The sequence below is a fragment of the Rhododendron vialii genome, chromosome 10a (assembly GCF_030253575.1).
Source record: "Rhododendron vialii isolate Sample 1 chromosome 10a, ASM3025357v1".
Taxonomy (NCBI): domain Eukaryota; kingdom Viridiplantae; phylum Streptophyta; class Magnoliopsida; order Ericales; family Ericaceae; genus Rhododendron; species Rhododendron vialii.
In genome coordinates, this window is record NC_080566.1 from 34,443,733 (window position 1) to 34,465,560 (window position 21,828).

Genomic DNA, 21,828 nt, shown 5'->3' on the forward strand with positions numbered 1-21,828 from the left:
GATAAAAAATTAAAATTTGAATAGTCTGTTAGAGTGCATAACTCTCCAACTTGCTACATGGGTCACCAAAGTACAGATTTCATGTAAAATTGTGCTTACTCTCACGGAGATACTCTAGCAAGTAGCAACACATACAAAATATTCAAACACATACTCATATGAGTTTAAACCCCACACACTGCAGACTAGCACGATTGTTCATAGAGTTATGTACAAGTAATGCAACTGTATATGAAACCTGAGGAAAGTTTGACAGACTATACATGAAGAGAACTGTAACTTGTGGCCATTTCTTCCTCAGACGTTTATCGCGATTTAATTTGCCACTAAGCTAATGGCCCGTTGAGGTTAATCCCGTTCAGCATTGCCTGATGATTCTAGTAGTATGATCTAAGGAGAGATGATCACCTGCAATACTTTCCAAACTGGGGAATTCCAGATGTGAACCCTCAGATGCAATTCTAATGGGCTTACCGCTTAACAGCAATACCAAATATACAAGATTTTCTTGTAACTTGATATCCCAAGGTAAATTAGTACAAGAGTAAAGATGTATGAGAGAGTTTTTCGTTTTCGTTTTCATTTTGTTCACATCAAACAGATCCATAATGTAAGAGAATGAACCCCAAAAAAGGTCAAAGCAGAACCGCCATAAGGGAAGAAAGAGCATGGATAGATAAAAAGAACAATAAATGACCAGTATAAATTTGCTATCACTCAAAAGTGGGGATTGTGAGGAAAAAGAAAACAACTGAACGTAGTAATGTACAGGGTTTAGGGTTATATGCATTTGCAGTCAGTATTTGATCACATGGTGGCGTAACCAGAGGTCATACATCACCATATGGAAAGCATCGTATTTGACAGGAGGTGAATTCCACTGGAAGTGTTTCTGGACCTGAAAAACCCACGACAAGTGAAAAAATTCATAATCAGTAACTCCAAAATCTAAGCTATATCACTCCATTTTAATGATGCAAACTAAACCCTTTGTTTTTCGCATTCAAGTATGTGAACCATTAACAAAACGAATACCTCATCTCAGTTGTTCAACAAGTAATGCAAAGGTCTCTACCTTAACAAGGTTCTCGTGCAAAGCAACAAATTCCGAGTTAGATATGTCCTTCAATATTTGCTTTAGCCGATACACATCATTCTCCTTGAGTATGACCGAAAATTTTCGCCAATCGAGAATGTCATTGAATGGAAGGTCATAATAATTAGACAATATCACTGCAAGAGAAGCACACAAAAAATGAGACAAAAAATCCCAACGCGTGTATGGAGAGAGAAATAAAACCCACTAGAAAAACTTGGTGAATAGACCCTGTCTAATGTCACATAAATACCACTTCCCAAAACCCAGCGGGCTTCTGACATCGCTTAAACCATGGCAGAAATTAGTAACTGCACTAACATAGTTCTCTTGTTAACATAGGTTACATAATGACTGATTTTCAGTAAACAATTTTCTTTGAACGGTGATTTTCAGTAAACAGTACCAAAATATGAATGCTTGATTAGCTCCAATTGTGTGGCAAACTGCACGGGGGCTTTCATTTTTTTTTAGCCAATATTCAGTAATAAATTTTGGTTCTATGTGCTTGAAATCCAAATTAGTTATTCAATAGAAAGGGGAAGACAAATTTAGGCATTATGCATTTTGAGATACCTAAGAAGCACAAACACAGGCAAGACATAAATACGACACACACAGACATGCAAATACATTATTTCTAAAAAATGTAGGGCACAGACATGTTGAGGATGCGTCCAATCATATTTATCTAAGTATCATCGCAAGTATGCGTCCCAAATTATAATAGATAAGATACGGTTAGTTATGAAGAATCTAGTTGGTGTGGGATTCAAGAAATCCTTCAAAAATAAGACATGGGGACGATTAGGAATCCTCGAAAAATCCTTAACAAATTCCAATTGAATATACGATAAATTGTAAGAACTACTACTATAATGCCCCAAGTAGATCACTGGGCCAATACCTTAATTTTGATCCACAAGCCACACCATATGGCCCAAAAGCTTAAGCACAAAGTACTAACAATAGCCCACAAGGTTTGTTATACATCCATGTAGACTTTCGATGTGGGACGAGGTGTTACAATCTCCCCAACTTTATAGCCTCGTGCCCTCGCAAGGAGTTGAGCACTATAATCACCGATACTAATCAAACCAATAACCAAATCCAACCAACTCCAAAGGCCCACACGGTCGTGTACATGGATGGCTCTGATACCACCTATAATGCCCTAAGTAGACCACTGGCCCAATACCTTAATTTTGATCCACAAACCACACCATATGGCCCAAAAGCTTAAGCACAAGGTACTAGTAGTAGCCCACAAGGTTTGTTATATGCCCAAGATCATCCATGTAGACTTTCGATGTGGGACAGGGTGTTACAACTACACTTCCAACTTTTCTTATAATAGTGATGTGTCAAATTTTGATATCTTTGATAGTCACATGTTAGCAAGGATCGAAGAAGTGTCAATCACATATTTACTCCTTAGTCATAGACACCAAAGAAGTGTCGGACACGTGTCCCAGTTGAGATTTTTATTTTCTAATTATGGACACGAAAAAGAGAATATCGGACACGTGTCCGAGAAGTGTCCATGTTAGACACGGACATGCCACCTTTTAAGTGTCCGTGCTTCTTAGTGAGATACTATCATCATTCAAAGGAATGGGTCCAATCCAATTTTTACAAAATAAGGAGGGATTTCTTTTAGGAAAGGGATCAACAAAAACACAATGCAAGTACAATATATGATTCCAGAATAACCTATACCTACGAGGAAAATTCCAAAAATTAATCTCAGAGTTCCTCTCACCAGCACTTGATAACCTTCACGTGATTGAGTGATGTTCATTTCTAGAGCAAGTTGTCTGTTGTTAATGTAGATTTTACTCTTTTCTTAGGAGAGCAGATGAGATAAGTAGTAACAACCCTAATACCAAGACCAGGAAATGGTGAAACAAACGAATTCATGCCTTGTTCCAACCTCAAAAAATAATATGCAGGTTGGTCTTACCAGGAATGCAACCATAATGGATTGAATCAGTTATTCGAGCACTGTTGACCTGAGAACCACCAGGACATATACAGAACTTAGTCCTATAAAATTTCTTTTGGTATACCAGATGTCCAGTGGCCCTGTTTATTCTGTTGTTTGCGATATCAAGTTCGGTATCATTTTCCCATACTCGTGCGAGTATAACTCTGATTTTGGAGTTCCTATGGCCTGCCCAAAAACCTAGACTTGTCCTGCAAAATAAGGTTATTCGAGTGTTAAGAAATGACCCGATTGGTGGGGTTCATCTAACAATAATTTCTCATATGCTAAACCGAAATCTAATCAGCCCCCTCGAAAGACAAGAATAGTTCTTGTCCACAAGCGTTCTGAATCTGGAACTTTGGAAAATACTAAATTCAAATTAATGATTGGAAAATGAAAAGAAAACAGTCAAAAAAATGAAAAGAAAACAATTCAAAAAAAAAAATCAAAAGAAAGAAGATATCCAGCATGCATTTATTTGGGGGAAACAAGTTACAAGAAAACGAAATTCCATCAATGACTGCGACTATACTGCCGTCACCCATAGATGATTATAGAAAGTTGCATTTGGAAAGAATGAATTTCACATGTTCAGATAACTTTCGCTGGTAATTTTTGAAAATTGTGTTTTTCCCATATGACACTGCTAAAAAAAAAAACCCATAACATGGGTCCTACATTCTTAATTCACCTATATTTTCCCCTTCCACGCAAACCAAACTCCGACGAATAGGTTTTATCTTTCTTTTTTATGCAGACTCATCAAACCCGACATGGGCTTAAGTGCAACAAATGGACATACACACTAGTCTTGTATACCCAGATAGCTAAGAGAAGAAATAATGGTTGTGGGTAGTTCATATAATCTGAGAATGAGAAGAAAGCAGACTAAGAGGCTCTCACCACCACCTTCAGATTCACCACCCTCTCGCAGCCTTGGCTTCGGCTACCGCGTCGAAGAAGTAAGAGAATATGCCAACTTTTTAGTCATTTGACGAGCAACAACTCTTTCTATCCACTTTGTTTCTTACAATCCAAAAAGCACTTGTTTGCTTTTTCTGAACAAGTCCAAAAGATTTGATTTTTACTCCATAAACCCAAAAGACATGATCATACGATTGTGTACACACATAGACAGAGAGCTATAGATACATAAAAGAGACACAAAGTTCATTTTCTGGTGTATCAAAATATTTTATTTACTTGAGATTGTTTGCGTTGTGGGGCTTCGGACACAATTGTAAAGTTGGCATAGTCTCTTACTTCTTCGACGCCGGTAGCCGAAGCCGAGGCCGTGGGAGGGTGGTGGTGTTGAATCTGGTGATGAAGGTGGTGGTGAGAGCCTCTCAGTTTGCTTTCTTCTCATTCTCAGACAATATGACCATCCCACAACTATTCTTTCTTCTCTTAGCTATCTGATAGGGTTGTAAACGAGCCGAGCCGAGCTTTGTCGAGCTTGAGATTCAAGCTTGAGCTCGAGCTCGAGCTCGGCTTGAGCCTTAACGAGCCGAGCCCTTATTGAGTCGAGCTGAGTCATTTACGAAACGAGCCTCTTTAATTGAGCCGAGCCACCCTTAACGAGCCGAGTTTTTATAGAACAAGTTGAGCCAAGCTTGGCTAGTTTACTAAACGAGCCGAGCCGAGTTCGCGAGCTACTCAGTTCGTTTACCGCCCTACTATCTGGGTATACAATGGTGGTAAAGAAATATCCCTGCAATACACTTTTTAATAAACATGATATCTCTTTGTGGTGAGATATACACAATTTCAACCAATAGGAATGAGGGTAATGTTCACCCCAAAATTAAATTCCAGTCTCTGTCTCAATGGAATCAATCTGCCCATAGATCTAGGATGACAAACATCATTTAGCTATTCTTGAGAACACAAGTCATCGATATTAATATTCATTTTCTTCTCTTTCTTTTTGTCAGACAATAACAAAACTAGAACCCACAAGGCTTTCCGTTACCATCTTCCGCCCTTTTATGCCAAATAACCAGGATAGCCACTACATTACCATCTGCCCCAAATGCCTGCCATCCAGCAAATGGATTAACACATAAGTCATACTCTTCGCATACCCTCGAGCAAACCAAATCTGCTGTCCATGCTAGCAACATATGCCTTGATCACGTTCCTCTTATCAGGGTCATTCAAGTACCTTACATCCGAGGACAAAAACTTAAGATTTGTAGGGAATGAGCACCGTACCTTTGCTTCCTCCGTCCCATCTTGAAGTACATAACCCTCCTCAACACCACTTTTTTTGTCTCCATTAACTTGACCCACATAATTGATGGAATATTTTAGCTTCTTCAATTTCCAGCCATATTAAAGATCTAGCCCCCATCTTTTCTAAGATCTAAGCGTGGCAATTCCGTATCTATCCAATAATCTCCTCTTCACAACCTCTCTATGACTACCCAAGAACGCACTAATACTTCAATTTCTCATTGTCCACTCAAAAGTACTCCCTCCATGTGAAGCCCCAACTTGTCCCACATCCCACATCCCACATCGGTGGGGAAATGGGAAAAGATATTGTATATAAGTGATTCCGACCAGCTACTATAGAACTTGAGGTTAACCTTTTGAGCTATGTAGTTAGGCTAAGGATTAAACAGGTTAGCTGGGGCGGGTCGTTACACTCTGTTCCTAATTGTTGGTCCACTGTTCTATTTTGGGAAATTCCAAAATGTTGGTCCCTCTTGAAAAGTCAAACTCAAAATTAGTAGGTTTTAAAATTGCCCTCATAAATATCTATTATTGTATCAGTCCGGCTAATGGGTGCCATAGTGCACCCTTTAACATCATGACTGTTGTACCTCTTAACCAGTTTTGGGATTCTTCCCGATGAAAACTCCTAAACAATGACATCACACACTGCAATTTTAGATATTTTATATAAGTTTGTCCTTAATTTTGTAATTAATTACAAAACAACCATTAAACTAAAATTGGGCGGGTCCTTTTTTCCCCATTTAGGCGCCATTTCTCCTCCATTTTCTTTTCACCGTTTTGCTTCTAAACTCGTCAACTACGGCTGCGTTCTTTTAAACTTATAAGTTTGGAACTTATTTCGTTATTTTTTACTCTTAGTAACTTTTTGTTTAGCTTTTTGACGCAATTTTAGGGGTTAATCGTTCGTCTTGACGAGACGAATCGGAAAAATATAAAAATATGGACCGATGTTGAAAAATTCAAATAAAACGGCATTTAAGCTCCAAAAGACAACTGTTTGATACTTTTTTCGTCTTTAGTAAACTTTTTTTTTGTTTTTGTTCATAATTTTGTACTCTTTAGACTTCTCTCGTTGAGACGGAGGATTAATCCAAAAAAAAAAATCACTCGAATACTTAATTATGAAGAAATAAGTTATGAGAGCCCTAGAGACAAAAAAAGAGAGCAGATACTTAATTATGAGAGCTCTAGAGACAAAAATTAATTATGAATCTTTAAAATAATATGATAAAAAAATAAGATCTTCGCATCAATTCAAACGGACACGTTTGGGGTTCAGGGTTATAGACATCCTGTGGACCCCCTTCGGACTAACCTGTTAACTTACTAACTCCCCTAATCCCGCTAATGTCTACCGTATGACCAAAAAAAAAAAGAGTGAGCCCCACAAAACATCTGTGCAATGTCTGTGTAAAAAAAATGTGTAGGAAGTGTTTTACGTTTTTTATTTTTCAAGAAATGATAAGGGTATATATAGAAAATCTTTGTTTAAAATACTTTATTTATGGTCCTCACAAAAAATAAGCTTAATCCGGTATCGGTAAGTGCATTTATGAAACGTCCAACTTTGCTTTAGAATTCAATTTTTAAATAAAGTTAGATGTTTCTTAAATGCACCTTCCGACACTGGATTGAGCTTATTTTTTGTAAGAACGGTAAATAAAGTATTTTAAACAAAATAAGTGGCTATGATCATTTTTTCAGGACCTATAACAGGCCCTAAAAGAATATGTACATCAGTACATGCTGGTACAATTTTTTTTCCTGTACCAATAGCACAGCTGTTTTTTTTTCCCTAAAAAGGGAGTTGCTTGAGATTGGAGAGTAAAAAAGCGAAAAGGAAAGTGAAAAGGTCAACGTTGGTTGGTAATTATTACTCCTACGGGCCCACATAGAAGGCACACCAATGCACCAGTTAGCACTTGCCTTATTGTATTATCAATGAGCTGAAACATGGGGTAATTTTGGAAAATAACACCTTGAGATTTGATGTTTTTGTAATCAATACATGTACATTTCCCAAGAGTGACCAACAATGGGGAACGAAGGGAATAAAGGATATGAATGCTACGAAGTAGGTTGAACATAATACAAACCCAAAAAACGATTGTAGAAGAGCATAATGAAAAATAGTCGCCATATGAAAGGAGATGCAAACGAATATTATACCTGTTTTCCACATCATTTCCCCCAGCTGGAAGAGCGAACGGCTGCAGCACTTGAGGGAGAGCAACATCTTTGTGTGGAATAAATCCAACATCATAGCTTGGGGAGCACACGACTCGAATCGAATTCTTTACAAGAAGTGGAAGTCCTTCAGTTGCCCTTACACCAACATCATGACAAGTAACGAAGAAATGATCTGCACCCAGTGTTCTATTCCAGTAAGGATACTTGGATATTAAGCTCTCCACATAATTTTGGACAATAACTGTCATGTTTTCATAGGATGTGCCCTGCATACCATCGTACAAGTATCATATATCTGTTTATAAGATACCCAGATCGTACCTAAGGGATTTCCAATGTACTAGTTACTTATTTACTTTGTTTTATAAAATCATTACCCTAAAGAAGAAAAATATGGGTAGTAAATTTGGACATAGATGCCAACATTTGTCAAACAAAGTCGCATTTGGAGTGAAGATGGAAGCTCAAGTTTTTTCACTCAAAACATATTGATTAATTTGTAGGAGGCCATCATTACAATATCTGAAAGTTTATAGTCTGCATATAAGAATCGGGAACAAATATTACCGGAAATGCAGGCCTCATGTGAAACATTATAGACAAACTAGGACACCACGTGCTAAAACGCGAACTGCATGGTAAGGCTCAATGTATATGTCATAACAGGAAAATAAAGCCAACCACAATTTTCAACCATATCAATGGGTAAAGTTACATGACCAACTATATGAGCATTTGCAGTACAAACAGCATTAACAAAATGCAGCAAGAATGCAAGATACTAATTGTTGTCAACCAAATTAGGCCCCACGTGCAAGAAAAACATAACAGCAGAGACGCAACCGCATAAATGAATATGAAATGAAAATGACAACTTCTGCAATGCACACTAACACTTCCAGCAATCTTCATGGCTAACCATTTCCCCCCAATTCAGACACAAATGAACACTCGGTTACCAAAATTGTGTGAGTATGCATATTTCATACTAAATAATAAATATATGCTCATCCTACTCGAGTGCTTGTGTGCAGTTGTAACAAAGTCACAAATAAGCAGCACTTGCAATGAAGTGGACAAATGAAACCAAATCTCCTTTTTGGAGGTTATATGCATCTAACATTTTGCTGCACTCATCTCATACCCCCTAAATGCCAATAGTCTAAAACTTTCCTTCAGGGAATAGATTCCTAGCGAATGCTGTGGACCAATTGTACCCCTAAATCGCCACAATTACAAAAGGAACTTGTGAAGATACTAGTGTCTGATAGAGGCAAATAATAGGATGTTCTTTTCCATATAGGGATGTTCTTTGTACTTCACTTTCATGGAGTTAAAGCCAAATTAAAATACTTACAGTTAGTGGAAATTAGATTGTACAGTCCTCTACAACTTTTCAGTTGACTGACTTAGCCTTCTCACATTTAATTGATACAAATAGCATTTCAAGCATGTGTTGCTCCCACAAAACTCACACTACAATCTTTCAAACTCACTATACTAAGAATCAACTCGAGTACCCACTGCATTGACTAGTTTAACCTTCTTAATCAAGTAACTGCAAGTCTGCAACAGGACCACTTTCCTGATCCTACAAGTCACTATGGGCTGAGTTTGTCTAGCTCGAGAATGTGGACCCATGACTCTATCCTTGTGGGGGAGAATAAGAATAGGGTCGCGTATCATACTTTTCGAACAGATGTTGGGATGGCGGATATTTGATTTTTCAGAAAATGACGGGTCACAAACATGTATAGAATACTACTGTCATAGTGAGCCTTAAGCTGTAAGCATGCATTTCATTACTCAAAAGATCAAAACATTAAGATTCAACTAAAACTACAACTACAACTACAAGATACATACAAGTAACCTTGACAAGTATCACTATGAACTAACAAATTGCATAGATGAGAAATCGGCCAAACCAACAAACACAAAACGCATGAGGAATAATCAAAGAAACAGAGAACGTAAGACACTGACATATGCAAAAAAATCAAACATTCAAAAGGACACTCATCCAAAAAAATCAAATTCAAGTAAGAGCAAGAAACAATGTAGCAGTAATGTACCTTCCCTCTCATCTTGTGGCACGAGATAGGGATAAAGAAGAGGTCAGCCCGATCCGGATCCTCCGTTCGGAACCCAGACTCCCTGATATTCTGAAAAAAGTATCCCTCGCTCGCGTACTTCCCCGTCAACTTCCTCGGCGTCTGGTAGAAAGTATTGGGGTCTCCGTCGGGATATATATACACCTTGAATCTCCTCTCCATTTCAGCATAATTCAGGCTAAATACCTCCGCCGAATGATACACATCCGAAAGTTGCTCCAAATCACTTTCTTCCAGAACCTAATAGCACAGTAACAGGGAAAAATATGACAATTACTCGAGGTGCAAGTGAGCTGGCCTGCACAACTGAGTTAATAAAAAATTCTCGAGAAATTTGAGGGGAAAAGTGAAGGAGATTGGAGGATACCTTGGATGAGAGGAGGGTGGGAGGGGGAGTGGAGGAGGAGGATTGGAGAGGGAAGTGGAGGGAATTGAGAGAAAGGTAGGTGAAGGAGATTAGGGTTAGGGTTGCGAGAGCGAGGAGAGATCCGCGGAGGGAGAGGTTGATGGGGGAGGAGGAGGAAGGTGGTGGTGGTTGGGCGGACTTGGCCGCCGTCATGGCCGTGGTGGAAGGTTCGCCTCGCGCGGTGGTTTCCGGCGTGGTGAAATTGTGAATCGGTGGCGTTGCAAAGAGTACTTTTCAGTGGATGGGGAGTGGAGAAACAGAAAGGTGTTGGGAATAACTCGGATGCAAGAAAAAGACAGATGCTGAGTTGTACTTTCAGTACTTTTTTTCTTTTTTTTTGTTTTTCGTTTTTTATTTATTACTGTACTAGTGCTAGCCCGTGCCTACGACACTACGCATTTCTGTTGGAAGGAGATGGCAGTTGTGTGATTTAGGTGAAAAACCATGGGCACTTAACTGGAAAGTGGGAGGCTGCACTACAGTCTTTGGATCAAATGAATCTAAGTCGTTCTAACAACTTGTCCCTACACCTTTTTGTTTTATTATAGAGATTACTTGTCTTTTCTAAATTTTCGTTTGATTCACTGTCATATTTTTTAATTGATCATCGATTTTAATTAGAGGAGTCTAATAAAAAATTATGAGCAACAGCCAAATTAAATTCACTGAAGAAAGGAAAAAATTACCAAATGATCGTCTTTTTTTGTGAAAAGTGTCGTCTAATATTAACTATTTTAACAACAGTCTACATTTCTATGCTTTTCAGATTCTTTTTGTCGAGAAGAATAATTAAATAAAAAAATGCGACAAAAAATAAATTAAAGGTTGAGAAATGTAATAAATACCGATAAAGTACTACTATAAAAAAAAGAGCTAATCCTCCACGCCCCTCTCTACATTTTTACTTTCTAATCATATCTTATGCTCGCAACAATAATTTAAATCGTTGATCTGATAAATCTCAATAAAGTGAAGAGGAAAAACAGTTTAATAGAACTCATTTGAAAGTGAATGGTTTAAGTTCAAGATTCACCCTCCATTTTGTAAAACAAATATCGTCCATTCATGTATCTTTAGTTATCAGTACCATCATAATACTATCATTTATCAAAGATTCAAAGAGCAGTTCTCTAAGTTGGAAATAATAAAACGGCTTTTCCAACAGCAAAAATCCCAAAGTACAGATGAGCTTCCTTTTTTGTTTTGATCAATATTACTGATTAACAATGAAAGTAATCTAGGCCAAACACATATTAGTGTTAATGAATTCAAGACGCAAAAGGGAAGGAAAAAAAAAACCCATAGTAATCCCCTGAATCAGGGAATTTATCGGCATCACATCACCAATAATTCAGGGGTGGCCCGGGCGAAACGATAAGATTACCCCAATGTGACTTGGTGGTCACGGGTTCAAGTCGGAGAAACACTCTCTCCAGTTGCAGAGACAAAGCTGTGTACATCTATATTTCCCGAGATGCTAGAGTAAGGGGAGCCTCATGCACTGGCGGCCCTCTTTTGTTTTCGACCGCTACAGCCTGTGTGTGTGTGTATCTTTGACTATCATCTTTCCCAAATGGCAACTCAAAACTAGGTCAAACTTGTACCAGTCCATCAGCCTCCAGACCATGTTACTAGAGCAAGAGACCATATCTTATATCTTGTATGACTATTTACACAGAATCCGACATATCAATGGTCCACACTCCACAGGCTGTAGCAGAAACAGGAAAATCCCGCCAGCAACAGAAACGTTGAGAGACTCAAATTCTCCGATCATTTGAATGCTTATGAGCTCAGATACCCGCCTCGTTTTCTCAGAAAGTCCATTGCCTTCAGTAAGCATAGTGGCGTTTCGGCAAAAGAATATGCAAGCGCTTGAGAAAGCAAAGACACTGGCTTCAACTGATCCATACTCTGGGGATGGCCTGCCAAAATCTTCATATGGAATGTTTTTGTGAGAGTCTGGATATGAGCCCAATTGCCGGTTACCATAGGAAGCTGTAAGTAGGCACCTCGGCTAGCTCGAAGTGCTTTCTCGTTGAATGGATCACAACAACCAGGAAGCAGAAATACACCACCCTGTTCACAATAAGCACCCAATTTACGACCTAAATTCTTTATCATTCAGAAAATACCAGAATGGCGCTTATTTTGATGTTCACAAGACTGCACAATGGTAAGTGGGAAAGGAGGGGATTCCAAGACAATTTGCAAGAAGTATCCCCATGTATTCAGGCAATGAACAGGTTAACAATTAGACTAATAACACACTTGAAGAAGCTGACACGCCGGAGTTGGCTGCTGGCACAACAGGGTGGTGCCTTACCGCACCGCAGGCAGGCCCGCGGTAGCGTTCGTGGCGGTGCTTCAGGATTCCATTGTACTGCGTCCAAGTTCAGAATGAGCTTGCCAGCGGACCACTGCCGTCCCATTTTTGAGTAAGCTGGAGCGCAGCCATCTTATCCCCTGAACTAGCTAGAAGCTATTGCTGCAATCAGGGGCTAGAGCCAGGAATTACCAGTGGTCAGTCATAGCCAATAGACACACATTTCCGCTAGTCATTGCCAGGAGGTCAGTGCCACTCATTTCCAGTTCTCATTTCCGATGATTGCTGGGATAGCTTCCTTTCCTTTTTGGTCCATTCGGATCATCCGGGTCTTGCACTTTTAAAACTTCCCAGTCCGCATTAACGAGGGCTCTATCCATTTCTTACCCTTTTGTTGTAAACGTCCAATTGATTAGAATGGAGTAGTACTTGGAAGGCAATGGCTGGTTTTCCTAAATAAGAGAGAACCGACAAAGTTGGGATCATTAATTGAGGGATCAGAAGAACATGCACATAACACATGACGTTTGCTTTAGTTTTGTATTTCACTTTTGATTTCATCAATGACCTTTGGAAAGTATAGTACTTGTTCTGAGAAATGCAACATAGCAAAGTCAAAGGAACGGAATAAGGACGGTACAAAATATGCAACTCTTTCTTACCCATCAAAAAGCCAGTGCTGATCTTAGCATTACTGCTAAGATAGGCAACAATTAAGTTTCAATGTAAGTTAGTGAAAAAACAAAGAATTAATATGGTCTCACTTTTGTTGAAAGCCATCACTTCCCGCCACCCTAAACCTCAGGCGACACTGCAACCAGCACTTACGGCCTCTGCCAAACACTTCTGGCAACTCCCGAGTTGGGCAGAACTAAGATTTGGATTCAAGTGGGGCCAAATTAGGAGAGATATATTTTCATACAATATGAAAATCGACAATCCTAAAACTCACTAAAAGTATGATGTTCTACTCATAAAGTACAATATCATATATGATTAGTTATGTAAAAATATTAAAAAGAATTTCACATCATATATAGAATTACATCGGGGCGGGCCATGGACTAGCTAGCCTAGGTCCGCCCTGTTTCCCTGCCAGGCTGCCACCACCTCCGACGGTCCAAGACTCCATGTTACAAAGGTACAAAGGATTCTTGGTAGAGAGGATCACTGTTCGCACTCATAATGCATGGGAACAATCCATGGGTTCACTGAAAAAGTGAGTATTCAATAATGCAGACATTGATTTGGTCTATTTTGCTTGTCAAACAATCGTATCACACTAGAACATATTTTCTCTTTTATAAGTGTGCTTGCTTTCCACGGGGGAAATAAAAAATGGACCATTCAGACTTCAAATACCTCAAAGGCTTATTAGTACACATTTTGTATATTTGGTATTATTACATGAATAAAATAAAAGAAAAAGTGTTCATGCCAAAAAAGGAAGTGCAAAAACATTTCTTTTTCTAGATGCCATTCTAGTGCGTGAAGTAAGCATGAGACACGTGCCAGGTGGAAAATGACAGCATGTTATAGTCCATTCAGTGAGGCAGTGAGCTATGCAATGTCCAAGCAGGGAGTCATGCCAGGTGAGTGCTGACACTAAACTAAATGGACTAAAATTCAAGTTATTCACGGATTTCTAGACAGGTCATTCTCCTCACATACATCAACTAATTCGACATTGAACAGAAACAAGCCTGAAGACCAAAAAAAAATAGTAGAAACTCACCTTAACACAGTGTATATACAGACAAAAACATGTGAAAAGGAAAAAAGAGGTTCAGAGGTTTTTTTTGTAATCCTTGCGAATACATATTCCAATCTTCGCCGAATTCAAAAATATATGTAGTTCGTCATCCCACGCATATCATTTAACTATCCTTGAGAGAACCTAAGAGCATCTCCAAGGGAGGTAGCAAAACTAAAACCAAACTACATTTGACGAGCCACATAAGCAAAACACTCTCTAAGGGAGAAAGCACTATTCAAATTGCTACCTTACAAATTTAATGCTTATTAGTGGTGAATTGTTGATTTTTTGGGCAAAGTAGGTCCTTTAAAGCTTAAAATTTTGTATAGTCCCTTAGAGTGCATAACTCTCCAACTTGCCACATGGGTCACCAAAGTACATATTTGATGTAAAATTTTGCTTATTCTCTCGAAGATGCTCTAGCAACACATACTCATATGAGTTTAATCCCCACACACAGCAGACTAGCATGATTGTTCATGAGAATGTATAAGTATTCAAACACATACTCATATGGGTGTAAACCATGATTGTTCATGAGAATGTACAAGTAATACAACTATATATGAAACCTGAGGAAAGTTTGACCGACTATACATGAAGACTGTAACTCGTGGCCATTTCTTTCTCAGACGTTTATCGCGATTTAATTTGCCACTAAGCTAATGGCCCATAGAGGTTAATCCCGTTCAGCATTGCCTGATGATTCTAGTATGATCCAAGGAGAGATGATCACCTGCAATACTCTCCAAACTGGGGAATTCCAGATGTGAACCCTCAGATGCAAATCTAACGTGCTTATCGCTGAACAGCAATACCAAATATACAAGATTCTTGTAACTTGATATTCCAAGGTAAATAAGTACAAGAGGAAAGATGTAGGAGAAAGTTTTTCATTTTGTTCACACATCAAACAGATCTATAATGTAAGAGAATGAACACACACAAAAAAATAAATAAAGTCAAAGCAGAACCGCCATAAGGGAAGAAAGAGAGCATAGATATATAAAAAGAATAATAAATGATCAGAATAAAACTCCTATCACTCAAAAGCGGGATTCTGAGGAAAAAGAAAATAACTGAACGTAGTAATTTGAAGGGTTTAGGGTTACATGCATTTGCAGTCAGTATTAGATCACATGGTGGCGTAACCAGAGGTCGTACATCAACATGCATTTGCAGTCAGTATTTGATCACATGGTGGCGTAACCAGAGGTCGTACATCACCATATGGAAAGCATCGTATTTGACGGGAGGTGAATTCAACTGGAAGTGTTTCTGGACCTGAAAACCCCCGACAAGGGGGGGGAATCATAATCAGTAACTCCAAAATCTAAGCTAAATCACTCCATTTTAGATGCACGGCATATTAGAGGACTGAAAACTAGTGCTGTGTTTGGATGGGTTTTTGAGAATTTTTGAGTTTGGTTTTTTGTGTAATGAGTGGAGAGATAAACAGGGTAATGATTGGAGATAAGAGTAATGAGTGGAGAGAGATAGAGAGAGAAATGAGAATAATGATTGGAGAGTGGAGACAGAAATGAGAGTAATGATTGGGAGTTGGGGTAATGAGTGTTTTTTGAGTTGGAAAAAAAATTTCAAGTTCCCATCCAAACAAAGCATTAGGCATTCTTGTAATATAAAACCACTCCTTTCATATAGTGCCCTTTTGACTGGAAACTAAACCCTTTGTTTTTTGCATTCAAGTATGGGAACCATTAACAAAACGAGTACCTCATCTCAATTGTTCGACAAGTAATGCAAAGGTCTCTACCTTAACAACGTTCTCTTGCAAAACAACAAATTCCGAGTTAGATATGTCCTTCAATATTTGCTTTAGCCGATACACATCATTCTCCTCAAGTATGACAGAAAATTTTCGCCAATCGAGAATGTCATTGAATGGAAGGTCATAATAATTAGACAATATCACTGCAAGAGAAGTACACAAAAAATGAGACAAAAAATCCTGTATGGAGAGAGAAATAAAACCCACTAGAAAAACTTGGTGAATAGACCCTGTCTAATGTCACATTATACTATTTCCCAAAACCCAGCGGGCTTCTGACATCACTTAAACCATGGCGGAAATTGGTAACTGCACTAACATATTTCTCTTGTCGACTGCTCTGTAACTGTTAACATAGGTTACATAATGACTGATATTCAGTAAACAGTAGCAATGACTGATATTCAGTAAACAGTAGCAAAATATGAATGCTCGATCAGCTCCAATTGTGTGGCAAACTGCAAGGGGGCTTTCATATTTTTTGAGCCTATATTCAGTCATAAATTTGTAATGAATTTTGGTTATTTTTGCCTGAAATCCAAATTAGATATTCAATAGGAAGTGGAAGACAAATTTAGGCATTATGTGTTTCGAAATACCTTAGAAGCACAGATATGGTCAAGACATAGATACAACACAAAGACACGCGGATACGTCATTTCTCAAAAATGTAGGACACATCTCAAAAATGTTGGACACCAACATGTTGAATATACGTTAAATCATATATATCTAAGTATCTTGTTACGTATGTATACCAAGGAAAGTATGCGTCCCAAATTATATAATAGATAAGATCAGGAATCCTCAAAAAATCCTTAACAAATTCCAGTTGAATATATGATCAATTGTAAGAACTACTACTCTTCTAACTTTCCATGTCATAGTGATGTGTCAAATTTTGATATCTTTGATAGTCACATGTTAGCAAGTGTCCAAGAAGTGCCAATCGCGTAATTATTTCTTAGTCATAGACGCCAAAGAAGTGTTGGACACATGTCCCAATTAAGATTTTTATATTCTACTTAAGGACACGAAGAAACAAATATCAGGCACATGTCCGAGAAGTGTCCGTGTCCGACACGTGTCAGAAATGGACATGCCATCTTTGAAGTGTCCGTGCTTCTTAGTGAGATACTATCATCATTCGAAGGAATGGGTCCAATCCATTTTTTACAAAATAAGGAAGGATTTCTTTTAGGAAAGGGATCAACAAAAACACGATGCAAAATGCAAGTACAATATATAATTCCAGAATAACCTATACCTATGAGGAATATTCGAGAAATTAATCTCAGGGTTCCTCTCACCACCCCTTTATAACCTTCACACGATTGAGTGATGGTCATTTCTATAGCAAGTTGTCAATGTAGATTTTACTCTTTTCTTAGGAGAGCAGATGAGATAAGTAGTAACAACCCTAATACCAAGACCAGGAAATGACGAAACAAACAAATTCATGCCTTGTTCCAACCTCAAAAAATAATATGCAGATTGGTCTTACCAGGAACGCAACCATAATGGATTGAATCAGTTATTCGGGCACTGTTGACCTGAGAACCACCAGGACATATACAGAACTTAGTCCTGTAAAATTTATTTTCGTATACCAGAGGTCCAGCGGCCTTGTCTATTCTGTCGTTTGCAATATCAAGTTCGGTATCATTTTCCCATACTCGTGCGAGTATAACTCTGATTTTGGAGTTCCTATGGCCTGCCCAAAAACCTAGAGTTGTCCTGCAAAATAAGGTTATTTCGAGTGTTAAGAAATGACCAGATTGGTGGGGTTCATCTAACAATAATTTCTCATATACTAAACTGAAATCTAATCAGCCCCCTCGAAAGACAAGAACAGTTCTCGTCCACAAGCGTTCTGAATCTGGAACTTTGGAAAATACTAAATTCAAATAAATGACCTAAGGCCCAGTTTGGATAGAATGAATAAAAAATATAGTAGCAGGTAAAAACAGTGTTCGGAAATGAAAAGAAAACAGTCAAAAAAATGAAAAGAAAACAGTTCAAAAAAATCAAAAGAAAAGAAGAATTCCATCAATGACTGTGACTATACTGCCGTCACCCATAACGATTATAGAAAGTTGCATTTGGAAAGAATGACGAAAGTGGAATTTCACATGTACAGATAACTTTCGCTGGAAATTTTAAGAAATTGTGTTTTTCCCATATGACAATGTTTCGGAAAAAACAAAACCCATTACATGAGTCCTAAATTCTTAATTCGCCTATATTTTTCCCTTCCACGCATACCAAACTCTGACAAATAGGTTTTATCTTTCCTTTTTGTGCAGACTCATCAAACCCAACATGGGCTTAAGTGCAACAAATGGACATACACACTAGTCTTGTATACCAAGATAGCTAAGAGAAGAAGTAATGGTTGTGGGAAGTTCATATAATCTGAGAATGAGAAGAAAGCAGACTAAAAGGCTCTCACCACCACCACCCTCACGCGGCCTCGGCGCCGAAGAAGTAAGAGACTATGCCAACTTTACAATTGTGTCCGAAGTCCAACAACGCAATCAATCTCAAGTAAATAAAATATTTTCATACACCAGCAAATGAACTTCCACTTCCTTTGTGTCTCTTTTATGTATCTATAGCTCTCTGTATCTGTACGTACTCACTTGTATTATCATGTCTTTTGGGTTTATGGAGTAAAAATCAAATCTTTTGTACTTGTTCAAAAAAAGCAAACGAGTGCTTTTTGGATTGTGAGAAACGAAGTGGATAGAAAGAGTTGTTTCTCGTCAAATGACACCCAAAATCGTAGCATTTTACAAACCTTTTTGGGTGACATTTGACGAAAAACAACTCTTTCAATCTTACTTTGTTTAGCACAATCCAAAAAGCACTCGTTTGCTTTTTCTGAACAAGTCCAAAAGATTTGACTCCATAAACCCAAAAGACATTTCAAACAAGTGTGTACGCACAGATACAGGAAGTTAAAAAAAACATAAGAAAGACACAAAAGAAGTTCATTTGTTGGTGTATCGAAAATATTTTATTTTCCTGAGATTGATTGCGTTGTTGAGCTTCAGACACAATTGTAAAGTTGGCATAGTCTCTTACTTTTTCGACACTGGTAGCCGAAGCCGAGGCCGCGGGAGGGTGCAAGCAGAAAGCATCAGAAAGATCACGGAAAATAGCACTTCTAAAATATTACCTGTTTTCCACATCATTTCCACCAGCTGGAAGAGCAAACGGCTGCAGCACTTGAGGGAGAGCAACATCTTTGTGTGGAATAAATCCAATACCATAGCTTGGGGAGCACACTACTCGAATCGAATTCTTTACAAGAAGTGGAAGTCCTTCAGTTGCCCTTACACCAACATCATGACAAGTAACGAAGAAATGATCTGCACCCAGTGTTCTATTCCAGAAAGGATACTTGGATATTAAGCTCTCCACATAATTTTGGACAATAACTGTCATGTTTTCATAGGATGTGCCCTGCACACCATCGTACAAGTATCATCTACGTGTTTATAAGATACCCAGATCTTACCTAAGGGATCAATCATTCATAAAAATGTACAATTTCCAATGTACTAGTTGCTTATTTACTTTGTTTTATAAAATCATTAACCTAAGGAACAAAAATATGGGTAGTAAATTTAGACAAGTATCACTATGAACAAACAAATTGCATAGATGACAAATCGGCCAAACCAACAAACACAAAATGCACGAGGAATAATCAAGAAAAGAAACAGAAAACGCAAGACACTGAGGTTTTTACATGGTTCCCCAACTCCGTAACTAAGTATATCCATAACTCACACCAGTTTCAAATATGTAAGGAATGAAGAACGGAGTATACATCCGCTGCGTATAGCGAGTATTTATAACCCAAAGTTTATATCATCAATTACAGTAATACCCCTAGCTAAGTTTCGGCCTTTCAGGGGCAGCTGAACTGCATCAACCTAAACAATGGCATCACAATAATCCCATATATCGATTCCCGCAAAATTACACTCATATCCAAAAAATCAAATATTCAAGTAAGAGCAAGAAACAATGTAATAGTAATCATCAGTGTTCTAAAAACAATCCGCGTTGCTAGCAGGGCCTATCCGATTAGGTCCTATTAACATTTAATCGTCAACTACTAATTAATATGCACCGATTAATCGTCCATTAATCCGATTAATCGTTCGAAGGTGGCCGACCGTCTGACTAGCGCTAACGAATTTATTTTAGAACATTGGTAGTAATAATGTACCTTCCCTCTCATCTTGTGGCACGAGATAGGGATAAAGAAGAGATCAGCCCGATCAGGATCCTCCGTTCGGAAGCCGGACTCCCTGATATTCTGAAAAAAGTATCCCTCGCTCGCGTACTTCCCGGTCAACTTCCTCGGCGTCTGGTAGAAAGTATTGGGGTCTCCGTCGGGATATATATACACCTTGAATCTCCTCTCCATTTCGGCGTAATTCAGGTTGAATACCTCCGCCGAATGATACACATCCGAAACTCCCTAATAGCACAGTAATAGAATATGAGAAATAGATAGTCGGGCTGGTGACTCTGGAGTCTGGATAAGCAAAATGGCTTTTTTTTTTTCTTTTGGTTTTATTCTTTATTTTTTCTTTGGCTGTTTGTTAGTTTTTCGTCAATTTTTTTTTGTAAATTATTATTTCATTATGACGAGAATAATCTAAAGGCAAAAAGTTATGATCGAAATCCAAATTATTTTTTGAATTAAGACAAAAATAAGTCAATAAGTCAATTTTTTCCGTCTTTATTCAAAAAAAATTTGGTTTTGATTATAATTTTTTACTTTTCAAATTCATCTCATCACGAAGCAATAATCAAAAAAATTAAATTAAAATAAATTAAAAAAACTATTTTTGCCTATTAGGCCAAAATTGGCCTTAGTTATAAACTTATAAATTAAATTCAACGTCTTCCAAAATCTAGTAGCACAATAACAGGAAAAATATGACAATTACTCAAGGTAAAACTAATAGCACACACTAATAGGAAAAATATGACAATTACTCATGGTGCACGTAAGCTGGCCCAAAAACCTGAGTTAATAAAAAATTCTCAAGAAGTTTGAGGGGGAAAGTGAAGGAGATTGGAGGATACCTTGGAAGAGAGGCGGGTGGGAGGGGGAGTGGAGGAGGATTGGAGAGGGAAGGGGAGGTAATTGAGAGAGAGGTAGGTGATGGAGATTAGGGCTAGGGTTGTGAGAGCGAGGAGAGATCCGCGGACAGAGAGGTTGACCGGGGAGGAGGAGGAAGGTGGTGGTTGGGCGGACTTGGCCGCCGTCTTTGCCGTGGTGGAAGTTTCGCCGCCATGTGCGGTGGTTTCCCGCAAGGTGGAATTGTGAATCTGTGACATTATAAAGAGTTTTAGTTGTACACTCTTCAATGGATGGGGAGTGGAGAAACAGAAAGGTGTTGGGAATGGAGTAACTTGCATGGAAGGAAAAAGGCAAATGCGGAGTTGACTTTTTAGTTTTAGTGGTTTTTTTGGCGTTTTGTCCTTGTTAAAAAAAAAATTCGTTTGTCGATAATGTCAAAATTGCTTTTGTTTTGTACCAAAACTGTAGTGCATACGAATCTTGTACCGTGTGCAATGTACAAAGCTTGTACGCACTATGATTTTGGCACAAATAAAAACAATTTTGACATTAGCAACACCGTAGTTTAAATCGTTGACCTCGTTAATCTGAAGAAAGTGAAGTGAAAAAACAGTTTAACATATAGAACTCATTTGAAAGCAAATGGTTGGTTAGTCATGATTCGCTGATCTCAATAGATGCATTCCCTGATCACAAATTCACAATTTTTAATGGAAAATGTCAAGATCAAAGTAGCAAAAGTGATTATTTTATAACTCTTGAGATACATCACCTACCCAAGTAAAAGCAAAATTCCAGAGAGCCAAGACC

The 21,828-nt window shown here is 38.2% G+C and overlaps 2 protein-coding genes and 1 long non-coding RNA gene across 10 annotated transcripts; 1 reads left to right on the forward strand and 2 right to left on the reverse strand.

Moving 5' to 3' along the window:
• Positions 1–33: 33 nt before the first annotated feature.
• Positions 34–15,080, forward strand: LOC131304753 (uncharacterized). The gene is made up of 2 exons (XR_009192466.1): positions 34–205; positions 14,604–15,080. It is a non-coding gene; the product is annotated as an uncharacterized LOC131304753 (long non-coding RNA).
• On the reverse strand, positions 653–10,317 carry LOC131304750 (probable glycosyltransferase At5g03795). The gene is made up of 6 exons (XM_058332103.1): positions 9,999–10,317; positions 9,593–9,871; positions 7,497–7,783; positions 3,060–3,292; positions 1,076–1,233; positions 653–898 (listed from the first exon to the last, which is right to left on the reverse strand). Exons 1-6 carry the CDS (start codon positions 10,188–10,190, stop codon positions 797–799), a joined length of 1,251 nt encoding a protein of 416 aa, XP_058188086.1. The 5' UTR covers positions 10,191–10,317; the 3' UTR covers positions 653–796.
• On the reverse strand, positions 10,930–20,440 carry LOC131304752 (probable glycosyltransferase At5g03795). 8 transcript variants are annotated; one of them, XR_009192463.1, is made up of 6 exons: positions 20,152–20,424; positions 19,090–19,376; positions 17,413–17,645; positions 15,894–16,051; positions 15,236–15,403; positions 10,930–12,116 (listed from the first exon to the last, which is right to left on the reverse strand). XR_009192463.1 is itself a non-coding variant. In XM_058332108.1 (6 exons), exons 1-5 carry the CDS (start codon positions 20,350–20,352, stop codon positions 15,302–15,304), a joined length of 981 nt encoding a protein of 326 aa, XP_058188091.1. In that variant the 5' UTR covers positions 20,353–20,424; the 3' UTR covers positions 10,930–12,116; positions 15,284–15,301. The 8 variants fall into 8 exon arrangements, 5 of the variants coding, with proteins under 5 accessions (XP_058188091.1, XP_058188094.1, XP_058188093.1 ...); XR_009192464.1 differs by having other exon boundaries at positions 15,232–15,403; XM_058332108.1 differs by having other exon boundaries at positions 15,284–15,403.
• Between the last annotated feature and the right edge of the window lie 1,388 nt (positions 20,441–21,828).